At 39.3% G+C, this 12,282-nt stretch overlaps 1 protein-coding gene across 1 annotated transcript in view; it reads right to left on the minus strand.

The window, feature by feature from the left end:
• The window catches only part of LOC146508132 (dynein axonemal heavy chain 11), a 43,645-nt gene extending 31,824 nt beyond the window's left edge, over nucleotides 1-11,821 (minus strand). Inside the window, exons 1-17 of the mRNA XM_085177555.1 lie at nucleotides 11,389-11,821; nucleotides 10,875-11,018; nucleotides 10,569-10,762; nucleotides 10,295-10,484; nucleotides 10,097-10,196; nucleotides 9,747-9,958; nucleotides 9,376-9,597; nucleotides 9,128-9,295; nucleotides 8,878-8,994; nucleotides 8,653-8,790; nucleotides 8,441-8,556; nucleotides 8,140-8,335; nucleotides 2,347-2,451; nucleotides 1,819-2,214; nucleotides 1,004-1,336; nucleotides 309-563; nucleotides 35-204 (exon numbers count right to left, since the gene is read on the minus strand). Of these exons, the coding sequence (XP_085033681.1) occupies nucleotides 35-204; nucleotides 309-563; nucleotides 1,004-1,336; nucleotides 1,819-2,214; nucleotides 2,347-2,451; nucleotides 8,140-8,335; nucleotides 8,441-8,556; nucleotides 8,653-8,790; nucleotides 8,878-8,994; nucleotides 9,128-9,295; nucleotides 9,376-9,597; nucleotides 9,747-9,958; nucleotides 10,097-10,196; nucleotides 10,295-10,484; nucleotides 10,569-10,762; nucleotides 10,875-11,018; nucleotides 11,389-11,604 (3,272 nt within the window). The 5' untranslated portion in view covers nucleotides 11,605-11,821. The remainder of the gene's footprint in view (nucleotides 1-34; nucleotides 205-308; nucleotides 564-1,003; nucleotides 1,337-1,818; nucleotides 2,215-2,346; nucleotides 2,452-8,139; nucleotides 8,336-8,440; nucleotides 8,557-8,652; nucleotides 8,791-8,877; nucleotides 8,995-9,127; nucleotides 9,296-9,375; nucleotides 9,598-9,746; nucleotides 9,959-10,096; nucleotides 10,197-10,294; nucleotides 10,485-10,568; nucleotides 10,763-10,874; nucleotides 11,019-11,388) is intronic.
• Between the last annotated feature and the right edge of the window lie 461 nt (nucleotides 11,822-12,282).

Below are 12,282 nucleotides of genomic sequence, written 5' to 3' on the forward strand. Positions count from 1 at the left end.
GTCAGAACTTAAAATCTATGCCAATAAAATTTACCTGTGGGTGACATTGGTCAAGAGATGCTCTTTGAAGAGCCAGCTCCACCTTTTTAGTGTGTTAAGAAGGCTGACTTTAAAGTGCTTGATGTCCACCTGAAACCATCCATCAAAAACTCTGAAGTCTTCAAAGTGGGAAATTTCATCATGCAGATCCTCATAATAATCGATCTATAAAATTAAAACCACAACAGGCATTGCAATTAAAAATAAAAAACAAAACTCAAACTCCCGTGAATTGCAAGAATTTAGCCCAGAGTTTAAACATTTTTTACTTGTTCTTTGAAGTTATTGATTGTAGGAGGATTGTCAGGGAGTGCATCTTCTGTACAGGCTTCCATCTCCTCTGATGTGAGTGCACGTCCATACAGGAGAAACTGCCTGAGAAACTCTGCCCTGTCATCTTGCCACAAATGAGTATAACAATCAAACTTTGTCTGGTAATTTATTGCTTTCTTCTGGACGTTCTCCACTCGCTCCATTATTTCCTGTCTCAGGTCCAGCAAGTCTAGCATGCCATCCATTACATCCTGTAAGAGTTATATTACATCAAACAAAACATCAGGAATAGCTACCATTTGTAGAAGAAAACACAATAATGAGTTTGGCAAGTTTAGTACACCAAGAAAATACATGTTTCCATTTTTCACATATTTTAAATTTAGCAATGTGCAAATATGACATTGTGACTGCGACTGATAACACCCTGGATGTAACAGTACTTCACTGTCTACCACTATTCTCCTTTTGACAGGGAGGCTGTACTCTTCGCTCTAGTAAGAACATATTTACAATGTAATCTGGGAACATTTTAGCACATATAAAAGTACAATGACAAATAATAACTAGCAAGTCATTCAAATTGTGCAATTCTAAAAGTATGACTTTTGCAGTAAAAGCAGAGAAGACATCTCCTAGTTTTTGTCAGTGTATAAGAAACCTGTGCTAATTCAAACATAAAACAGCGTACCTGATAGGTCTCCATGCTAAGATGAGCAGCCACTCTCCTGATATTCACTGAAGTCTTGAATACATCTGCAACCAGCCCCTCTATCAGTTCATAGAGGCTATCTCCTGCATCTTTCTCCATTGAGGGACAGAAAGTCATCTTTGAGCCATTGAGGATTAGCTTCACCTCAAACAGTGGAGTCTGGTTCAGGCCTGCCTCCATGTTTTCCACGAGGAAATGAAGAGAGCGACTGATGTAGGTGAAGAGCCCTTCAACAACCATGTCATCCAAATATTGCAGGTAGCCCTGCCACTCTTCTGAATCCGGATCAGCATGGAAAAGAACCATGTTCTCCTGAGTAGAAGTAGAATATTAGAATAATATTTAGCTTCTGCTTGTAATAATTTCTATTTCACATGATTTTTGAAGCTCTACTTGGGGGGATTTATCTATTCCACAACAACTGGAGTAATTTTATTTTAATAGCTTCTTAAGTGCTTAAATATGTTAATACTATTTATATCAAGAAAAATACATACACCAAAGAACTTAGATTTGGATCTATGGTATCATATGCAAGTCATCTTCATAATGAAACTAATGTGATGTTTAATTAAGCTGCACCTAAATTCAAGGTTTAAATAAAATGAACAAAAAGTAACTAAACAAGGTTTTAAACTGTCAGTGGACAGAACCAATAATGTGCTTTAATCTAATCAAGGTGAATGCTGTTTTTAACCATACCAACAGAAACATACATGTTTCAGTGCTTACTTAGGTATTCACAGAAAATCTATAATGGCTCAGTTACTCTTCACAGATCCAGCCACACACACCTGCACCAGCCCATGTATGTAGTCTCCATCATTCTTCATGGAGCTGTACTTCTTCCTGAAAGAGTCTCCTCTCTCGTCCAGTTGTATGAGTGAACCTTTTTTGTTGTCCTTTCTGCAAAACATGGCCTGTTTGCTCCATCTCTTCATCACAGACTGAATGGCATCACAGTTTTCCCTCACTCTATTAACTCGACAGACAAGGTCTTGTACAAGGTGTTTGGTGTTGCTGATGAAGCTCCAGCAGTCCTCGTCCTGCCACGTCAAGCTGGTCTCTACTCTCGACAGCTGCAGGTCTACTGACTCCAGCTCAGCTCTGATGAGAGGGAGTTCCACCTCTAACACTGTCTGCTTAAGCTTGTTGTACCACTGTACTAACAGCTGCAAACCATTCACATACTGAAAAATACAAATGTGAGCAAATGATACATACATTTAGGGCCAATAAAAAAAAAAATTAAAAAAACAAAACTGCTGTTTAACTTTGATGGGTGACCTTGTGTGGCCCAGTTCTAAAATGATTTTTCAAACCTTTGTGAACATTTCACGCTTCTCAAAAACAGCCAGTGCATCTGGAGGTATGTTGATCTCACTCACAGTCTGAAAATACTTCACATCCTTTAAGGCCTCAGTCAGCTGAGAAGTAGAAGAAATTACCGATTAATTTAATTGAATTAATTTAAATGTAATTCTATAATGACTGTAGCATTTTTATGTATATATGCCTTTATGTATCTCCTCCTTAATGAGTGGACCGATCTGAAGAAAACCTTGCACGAACATCATCACACATACAGCTTAAGGGTCATCAAAATTGATATTCACAACAAAATTTTGTTTGACCACTAAATACATAAAGTATTATTTAAAATGCACCCCGGGCCTGGCAGAAACTGCCAGTAATGCAGGTAATAACTAGTAATAGCTTGTAATAATAATAAAAATTCAGATTCATTTATTTTACACACAAAAGTCAAAGGCATCAGTAAGTGGCATTTTAGCTGAAAACATCCAGAAATAAGGTACTGCAGAAGGGCAGCAGCACTAAAAGCCTTGTCAGTTCAGTTCAAATCAATTTTATTTACTCAGCGCCAAATAGCAACAAGACTCATCTCAAGAAGTTTTATATTGTAAGGTAGACCCAACAATAATGCAACAGAGAGAAACCCAACAGTCATATGACCCCCTATGAGCAAGTGCTCTGGCGACAGTGGGAAGGAAAAGCTCCCTTTTAACAGGAAGAAACCTCCAACAGAATCAGGCTCAGGGAGGGGCGTCCATGTGGTTGGGGTGAGGGAGGAAGACAGGACAAAACACTTGCTGTGGAAGAGACCCAGAGATTAATAAGGAATAATGATTCAATGCGTGTATAAACACAGGAAGGTGCCTGAAGAAGAAATACTGTATACTTGAAATACATCATGGGAATTCCCAAGCAGCCTACAACTACTGCAGCATAACTAAGGGAGGATTCAGGGTCACCTCATCCAGCCCAAACTATGTGCTTTGGCAAAAAAGAAGAGTTTTAAGTCTAATCTTAAAAGTAGAGGGAGTGTCTGCCAAATCCAAACCTAGAAGCTGATTCCACAGAAGAGATGCCTGAAAATTGAAGGCTCTCACTCCCATTTTACTTTTAAATACATGTAAGCCTACAGAACTCCATAATTAACCTTAGTGAAGAGGGCACTCCATTTACATGGACAAACTGGAGTGTATTAGATAGATATGATTCTGATTAACTAACACAGCTGGGTCAAGAGATGGCTTTTTAAGTAACGGTTGAACTACTGCCAGCTTGAAGGCCTGTGGTACATAGCCAATTATTATAGATAGGTTGATCATATTTAAGATTGAAGCACAAGTAAGAATTCTTTGAGCAGTCTTGTAGGAATGAGGTCTAAAAGACACGTTGATGGTTTGGAGGAAGTAATTACTGAAGTTAAAGAAAGATCAATTGGAGTAAAAGATACTAAATAAATATAGATAATGTTACATCTGTGAGATGATTTTGAGTAAGTTTTAAAATTTTATTTGTGAAGAAATTCAAGGAATCATTACTAGTTAATGTTAACAGAGCTCTGACTTTTTGTCAGCCAGACTACAGTGCTGAGGAGAAATATAGGGTTATTCTTTATTTTCTTCAATCAATGATGAATAGTAAGATGTTCCAGCTCTACAGAGGGCTTTTTTTTTTTTACAAAGCAGCAAACTATTTTTTTAGGCTAAATGATGATCTTCTAAATTTGTAATACACCATTTCCTCCCCAGCTTACAAGGTGCATTAATGCATTTCAATTCAATTCAATTCAATTTTATTTATATAGCGCCAAATCACAACAAATGTCGCCTCAAGGCGCTTCATAGATACAGAGAAAAGCCCAACAATCATATGACCCCTATGAGCAAGCACTTTGGCGACAGTGGGAAGGAAAAACTCCCTTTTAACAGGAAGAAACCTCCGGCAGAACCAGGCTCAGGGAGGGGCGGCCATCTGCTGCGACCGGTTGGGGTGAGAGAAGGAAGACAGGATAAAAGACATGCTGTGGAAGAGAGACAGAGATTAATAACAGATATGATTCAACACAGAGAGGTCTATTAACACATAGTGAGTGAGAAAGGTGACTGGAAAGGAAAAACTCAATGCATCATGGGAATCCCCCGGCAGCCTACATCTATTGCAGCATAACTAAGGGAGGATTCAGGGTCACCTGGTCCAGCCCTAACTATATGCTTTAGCAAAAAGGAAAGTTTTAAGCCTAATCTTAAAAGTAGAGATGGTGTCTGTCTCCCGAATCCAAACTGGAAGCTGGTTCCACAGAAGAGGGGCCTGAAAACTGAAGGCTCTCCCTCCCATTCTACTTTTAAATACTCTAGGAACAACAAGTAGGCCTGCAGAGTGGGAGCGAAGTGCTCTAATAGGGTAATATGGTACTACAAGGTCATTAAGATGAGATGGGGCCTGATTATTTAAGACCTTGTATGTGAGGAGCAGGATTTTGAATTCAATTCTGGATTTAACAGGAAGCCAATGAAGGGAAGCCAAAACAGGAGAAATATGCTCTCTCTTTCTAGTCCCTGTCAGTACTCTTGCTGCAGCATTTTGGATTAACTGAAGGCTTTTCAGTGAGTTTTTTGGACATCCTGATAATAATGAATTGCAGTAGTCCAGCCTGGAAGTAATAAATGCATGAACTAGTTTTTCAGCGTCACTCTGAGACAGGATATTTCTAATTTTAGAGATGTTGCGCAAATGGAAGAACGCAGTCTTACATATTTGTTTAATATGTGCGTTGAAGGACATATCCTGGTCAAAAATGACTCCAAGGTTCCTCACAGTGTTACTGGAGGCCAAGGTAATGCCATCCAGAGTAAGAATCTGGTTAGATACCATATTTCTAAGCTTTTCAGCGCCGAGTACAATGACCTCAGTTTTATCTGAGTTAAGAAGCAGAAAGTTAGTGGCCATCCAAGTCTTTATGTCTTTAAGACATTCCTGCAGTTTAACTAATTGGTGTGTGTTATCTGGCTTCATGGACAGATAGAGCTGGGTGTCATCTGCATAGCAGTGAAAATGTATGCTATGTGTCACGGCTGGGGCGGCAGTCGTGTGGAGGTGAGGAAGGAGGATCCAAAAGCAGACAGTGGCGGAGGTGCAAGTGGGTTTTATTTACAGTGCACAAATAACCAAGGTGTGGGCAGAACTGAACATAAACCTAAACTGGAAAAGCTAATACAAAAGGAGGACATGGAGCGAGGAGCAGAGAGACGCGGAGCAGATACACAAATGAACACAGACGACGCGACGAGAAACACAGGCAGACACCAACTATAAATACACACACCAGGTAATCAGGAAATGGCACACAGGAGGGCAACACAGCTGGGAGGAATCAGGGCTGACGGGACAGGGGAAATGTAAACTGAACATACTCACATCAGACAGAGACCTTCACAATAAAACAGGAAACTCAGACACGAGGAACCAAACAAGACACAGAACTAAACAGACAGCTTCACAAACAGGCGGGGTGACACGATAGACAGACAGAGACACAGACGCAGACTCAAAGGCAGACCGAATATAACACATAGAACTCAAACAGTAATAATCAACAACATCATAATAAACTAGAAAATGATAATAAACTGAAAGCGCTGGGTCACCGACCCAGGACCATGACACTATGTCTTCTAATGATGCTGCCTAGGGGAAGCATGTATAATGTAAACAGAATTGGTCCTAGCACTGAACCCTGTGGAACTCCATAATTAACCTCAGTGTGTGAAGAGGACTCTCCATTTACATGCACAAATTGGAGTCTATTAGATAGATATGATACAAACCACTGCAGTGCAATACCTGTAATACCTACAGCATGTTCTAATCGCTCTAACAGGATATTATGGTCAACAGTATCGAATGCTGCACTAAGGTCAAGAAGGACAAGCACAGAGATGAGTCCACTGTCAGAGGCCATAAGAAGATCATTTGTAACCTTCACTAAAGCTGTTTCTGTGCTGTGATGAACTCTGAAACCTGACTGAAACTCTTCAAATAAACCATTCCTCTGCAGATGATCTGTTAGCTGTTTGACAACTACTCTTTCAAGGATTTTTGATATGAAAGGAAGGTTGGAGATTGGCCTATAATTAGCTAAGACTGCTGGGTCTAGAGATGGCTTTTTGAGTAAAGGTTTAACTGCAGCCACCTTGAAGGCCTGTGGTACATAGCCGATTATTAGAGATAGGTTGATCATATATAAGATCGAAGAATTAATCAATGGCAGGACTTCTTTGAGCAGTTTTGTAGGAATGGGGTCTAAAAGACACGTTGATGGTTTGGAAGAAGTAATTATTGAAGTTAACTCAGAAAGATCGATTGGAGAAAAAGAGTCTAACTTAACATCAATGGAACTAAGAGTAGCTGTAGATAATATTACATCTGTGGGATGATTATTGGTAATTTTTTCTCTAATGATAAAAATTTTATTTGTGAAGAAGTTCATGAAGTCATCACTAGTTAATGTTAAAGGGATGGTTGGCTCAAAAGAGCTCTGACTTTTTGTCAGCCTGGCTACAGTGCTGAAGAGAAACCTGGGGTTGTTCTTATTTTCTTCAATCAGTGATGAGTAGTAAGCTGTTCTGGCTTTGCGGAGGGCTTTCTTATAAAGCAACAAACTATTTCTCCAGGCTAAATGATGATCCTCTAAATTTGTGACACGCCATTTCCTCTCCAGATTACGAGTCATCTGCTTTAGGGTACGTGTTTGAGAATTATACCACGGGGTCAGGTACTTCTGATTAGAGACCTTAGTTTTCACTGGAGCTACAGTATCCAGAGTCGTACGTAGTGAGGAGGTGAAATTATTAACAAGATAATCGACCTCTGTTGGGGTAGCGTTCAGATAGCTGCTCATTTGAGAATTGTATTCCTTTTTCACAGGAGCTACAGCATACAGAGCCATACATATTGAAGAAGTAAAATTATTAACAAGACCTCTGTTGGAGTAACATTCAGGAGTAAAAGTCAGTGAATTATATAATTAAACCTAGTTACAGCACTTTCAGAAAGACATCTACTGTGTTGAAATCTATTCCTCACTGCTGTGTAATCAATTATTGTAAATGTACATGTTATTAGAAAATGATCAGACAAGAGAGGGCTTTTAGAAAACACTTGTGCTTACTTAAATGTTCAGTTTCTATGCCACATGTTAGAACAAAATCTAGAGTGTGATTAAAGTGGTGAGTGGGTTGTCTAATAGCACACCCACCTCCACGTCCAGAAGAGTGAGGCTTCTATATCTACAAAAGCCTGGTCATGTCTAACTTGAACAAAAAAAAATCTATATTCCTGTCCTTGATTATGTATAAGTAATACTCTGCTACTGATAAAGCAGGTATGCGAAAGCATAAACATTGATATGCTGTGAGTAGGTAATGGGTACTGGTGCAGAATTAATAGTACTATTAACACCAGGTTGCCAGGGCAACAATGTTTGTTGTGATGGTGTTGGCACCTATCAGGGAAAACTTTGTATCAATTTACAGAAAAAAAAATAAGGAATAAAATAACTAAATATGGAAATGTGCTCCTTCCACTGCAACGCTGCTATTATTTTTGTACTTTGCAAACTGTGTCAGCAGTATGATTAAAAGTTTGAGGTAAGGAATAATGATTCTTGGATCATTTGAATTGTATTCTTTGAGAAGTTTTTAGGGATCTTGAGGGTGCCTTAACAGTGGGCCACTGCATGCTCACAGTCAAAGAGTAAGTTGAGCATTGAAAGATGTACACTTTCATATTTCCATGATATTGGTTACCTTTGGATTAAAGTTGACTGAAATCAGGCCAGAAGAGGTATTTCTGGAGATAAGTGGCTGGTTCAGGTTAATCAGGCACGTCTGTTCTAAGCCACAGCACCAGTCAGAGTAAATGTCCTTCTCAAACTGGTCTAGTAGATTCAAGATCTCTGTGTACATGCTGTACTCGGTAACCATGTCTACTCCTTCTGCAGGCCTAGAAATATGAAAAATAAATCTCTTTCTGTTCAATAATATAATCAATAAAGACAAGAAGTATAACTTATGCTTAGAACATATTCTAATTTTTGTTTTTACTGACTTGCCAAAAAGCAATCTGAATTTTTCCCACGGTCTTTGAATGCGTTCTCTGAGCATTTTTGCCCACTTGAAAGCTCCAGATGAGTGTGCCATGTTCTTCACCAGACTAGTTTCCATCTGTAAACACAGTGATATTATAGAAAAAAATCAAATTAACAATATCTATTGTGCAGTGAATGCATACTGCTAGTATCCAGTTTTAGCTTGGAGTACCTGATTAAGCTGTAATTTCAATAGATATTTACACGTCTCCAGCTCTTCTCTGAAATGTTGCTGTAGCAGAAGGAAGTTGGGACCAAATATCTGTCTAATCTGTCTTTTCTCCAGGAAGGGTCCAGCAATAGTTAGCATCTACGGGCCGAAACACTCTGAGTCTTTGTTGTTCACCAATCACTTGGTAAATAATGCATTACCACACTAGCATGCAGTCTTACTTACTTTCATTGCTGATTCGAGGCCTGAACAATCCTTGAAAACCAAACACAGAAAGCGAGCAAGGCGGCATTCAATGTCCGCAATCTTAATCTTGAAATTCTTATACTCACTTTCAAAACCCTAATGAGAGAAACAACAGTTCAACAGTATTTAATGATGAACACTAGTGCAGACATGTGTATTATAATAATATTAAAAGAATCCTTATGATTATTATTATAAATCCCAAAAAAATCTTTATTAATAGTATCACCTGAGAGTTTAAGTCAAGCGGGCAGTTTTTACTGTGGATCAGTGCTTGGCAGAGGTCACTGAACTCTTTGTGCATCTTAGCAGCATGGTCACTGTAGAGTTTCCCTTTAGTTCCACCAAATTGCAACTTTTCCATTCTCTTATAGTGTAGCATGATTTCAAAGAATTCCTGTCAGGAAAAAAATGATCAGGAAACAAAATCACACACAACATTACTATGACAACCAATAAAGCAAATTATTATCTCACCTCAAGCTGTTGCACACGATTAAAGAACTGGTTGAAACGTGAGAAAATCATAGCAGCTGGAAAATCCCAGGGTGCATGTTTCACTTGGCTGGCAAGTCTTTCCCTCTGGGTCTGGTAACTGTCTTTGAAACACCTACAAACCTTTATGACTCTCTTTACCATTTGTAGACTTTCCTCTGGATCCTCTCTGAGAAGCAGATCTGTAGAGAGGTATGTAGAAGCCTACAGGGAATAAGTTTTTGTATCTGTGAATTTGTTCATGCTAGCAGCTAACAGTCAGAGTAACGTCAGCTGTCAGTAGTAGCTTGCTCTTTCTCTGGACCCCCCTATGTACATCTATAAATACAGGTGTTTCAAATGAGAACTTATACCTGTTCAATGAGCAGATTACAGAGTTCCTGCAGTAATACCACGATGCGTGCTGGTCTTTGGTAAGACCGGCAGTTGGTCCAAATGAGGTAAAGCGTGTGAAAAAGTGCCGGCATGTATGTTTCCATGAGTAGAAGCTCTCCGTTTTCCAAGTGAGACAGCTGTGCATGTAGTGGCTGTAGATGGAGGTCAATGTCCTCGGCTTCTCGCAGAGCTTTATTTTTTGAGGACAAAAAATATATATCATAATCATATGTTAACCTCTAACTGTATAACAGAGATGGAGATGACATTATGCTGTACAAGGCAGACACTACCCATTGTCTTTAAAAAAGTGACACGGTAATCTTACCATCACACACTTTTCCAATTAGCATCTTGATTGCTGGATGATAGCTGCTATCCATCGTCTCTAACATCTTCACCATCATTTGAATAACTGGACTCTGAAGCTACAGCAAGATACAACTTTAGCAAATAGTGACGTAGAAGGAGATGAAAAGATATTAAAACATGTTTTGGTGAATACCAATGTGGTTAGGAAGTATACCTGATGATAAATGCTCTCTATGTTGTTCTTCCTGGATGCCCAAAACTTCAGTTCTGCACTGGGCCCTAGATTACAGCCTGTTATTAGTTTGTCTGATGAATCCTCCTTTAAAATTTTCTGGATCAGATTTGTCCAGTTGATGACCTGGGTTTCTATGGTATGGGCTACTGCCCTGTCATAGTTTTCATGCCTGAAGGAGGAAAATAGAAGGTGAGTGCTTTACTTAAAATACATAGTGTCAAAGATTACACTGTATGCTTGGTTGTTTTCTTACTTTTCAAAGATGCCGTGTGACTTTTCCATCCAATCAGCTGCTATTGGAATAGGGAGGACAGTTTTCCCCATAACCCGTCCCTGCACAACTGAGGTCTGACTGCACATGATTTCCACATGTCGAAGGATGTCTTCAGATATCAGAAGTGGCCAAGTCTGATGGTTTTTGTTGTCGGACAGCAGTGGAACACATATCTTGCGAAGACAAAAACATAACCAATTCACCCAGAATCCACACAGGCAGGTTAGAAATGGAAAGAAAAGCTTCTTTATGGCTTATGTGTATGAAAATGGGTGGCACAGTCACCTGCTTAACTGCACATGACAGCTGCAGGAGTACTGGTGGAGTCAAAAGGCCAAAGAGCAGCAGTTCCCTGCAGTTTTCAGAGGTGACTGCAACAACTCTCTTCTTGAGAATATAGATTTGTTCATTTTTCGCATCTGGTGGAACCTGCGTTTGAAATAATGTGAGATTTTGCAAGACATGTCATGATAAAACGATTTATTTGTTTAATTTTAAAATATCTTTGCTAGTTGATGAGTCCATAATAAATACTCTAAGACAGTATTATACTGAATGCGCTTTGGCACTGCATTTTCAAAGCAGACATTTTACCTGTGTAGTAGGAAAATTGCAGGTGAAATCAATCATTTTAATGATGAAGTGCCCCAGTAACAGCAAACCAACATGCATAAAAAGAAGAATCTCCCCTAAGTGAAAATTGCCATCATTATACCTGCGAGTTTCCTGCTATGACATGTCAAAATGTCTGCTGTAAGAACACACGCAGCAGACTCTGCAACATCTGTAACAGACATACCTCATTAGAAGCAACCAGACAGCCCTTTTTAGAGGAAGAGAAAAATATAAGCGACTGCTTTTCAAAGAAGTTCTTCAGAGGGGCTTGAAACTCTTCGCTGACAGCATTTCTTTGCCATGTCTGGCTGTGCACCCGCAGTAGCCCGCAAACTTTTTCCTCGACAAACTTAACTCTGTGGTCCTCAAGAAAAGACGGAATATTTTTTTCCTCGTCCATGACTACTTTGCCAAGATGGCATGCTTTAGCTCCACACTACGTTCGAAAAAATCAACTTACTTGCAGCAGTTATACATTATCCATTAAATTCGCTCATGGATAGTGTTAACTTCGCTTTATGTGCTTTTCTAAGAGCGCTGCATAGTAGGGCGGTTCAGCATTCCGTTGCTTAGCAACGACCTTCAATCACTGCCGGATACGTAAGTGTCAGCCGGCTAGCTTCAGTAAAGACAGGATCTTATTTTAGCTTGTTTAAAATGACTGGAGGGGTAATGATTACTGAAAAGGCCCTATAATGTCGATATAATTCCAGACTATCTGTAATTTGTATTCCACACCAATCCATGGTGGCTTGAACAGTTTGTACCCTGTTTTGGTGTTTTTATTGTTTTTATACTGTGAGCCTGATATCCAGGAGTGAATGTTAATTACCTGGTTTTCCCCTTTATCAACGATACCTTTCATGTTAGAATGTGATCTAAACCACTTCCAGCTGTCTCGTTTACTCTTCTATCACTATTTGTAGTCAGCAAAGAGTCAGAGCCATTTTTGCTATAACTACTGGACTATTATTGCAACCATTTGTCCAGGAAACATACTCCAGGCAATTCTTTATTTAAGCTCTAATTTTTGAATTTTGTTCCAATTAGTTGAGCTCAACACACTTCCTACCCTCTG

The sequence above is a fragment of the Neolamprologus multifasciatus genome, chromosome 11 (assembly GCF_963576455.1).
Source record: "Neolamprologus multifasciatus chromosome 11, fNeoMul1.2, whole genome shotgun sequence".
Classification (NCBI taxonomy): Eukaryota; Metazoa; Chordata; class Actinopteri; order Cichliformes; family Cichlidae; genus Neolamprologus; species Neolamprologus multifasciatus.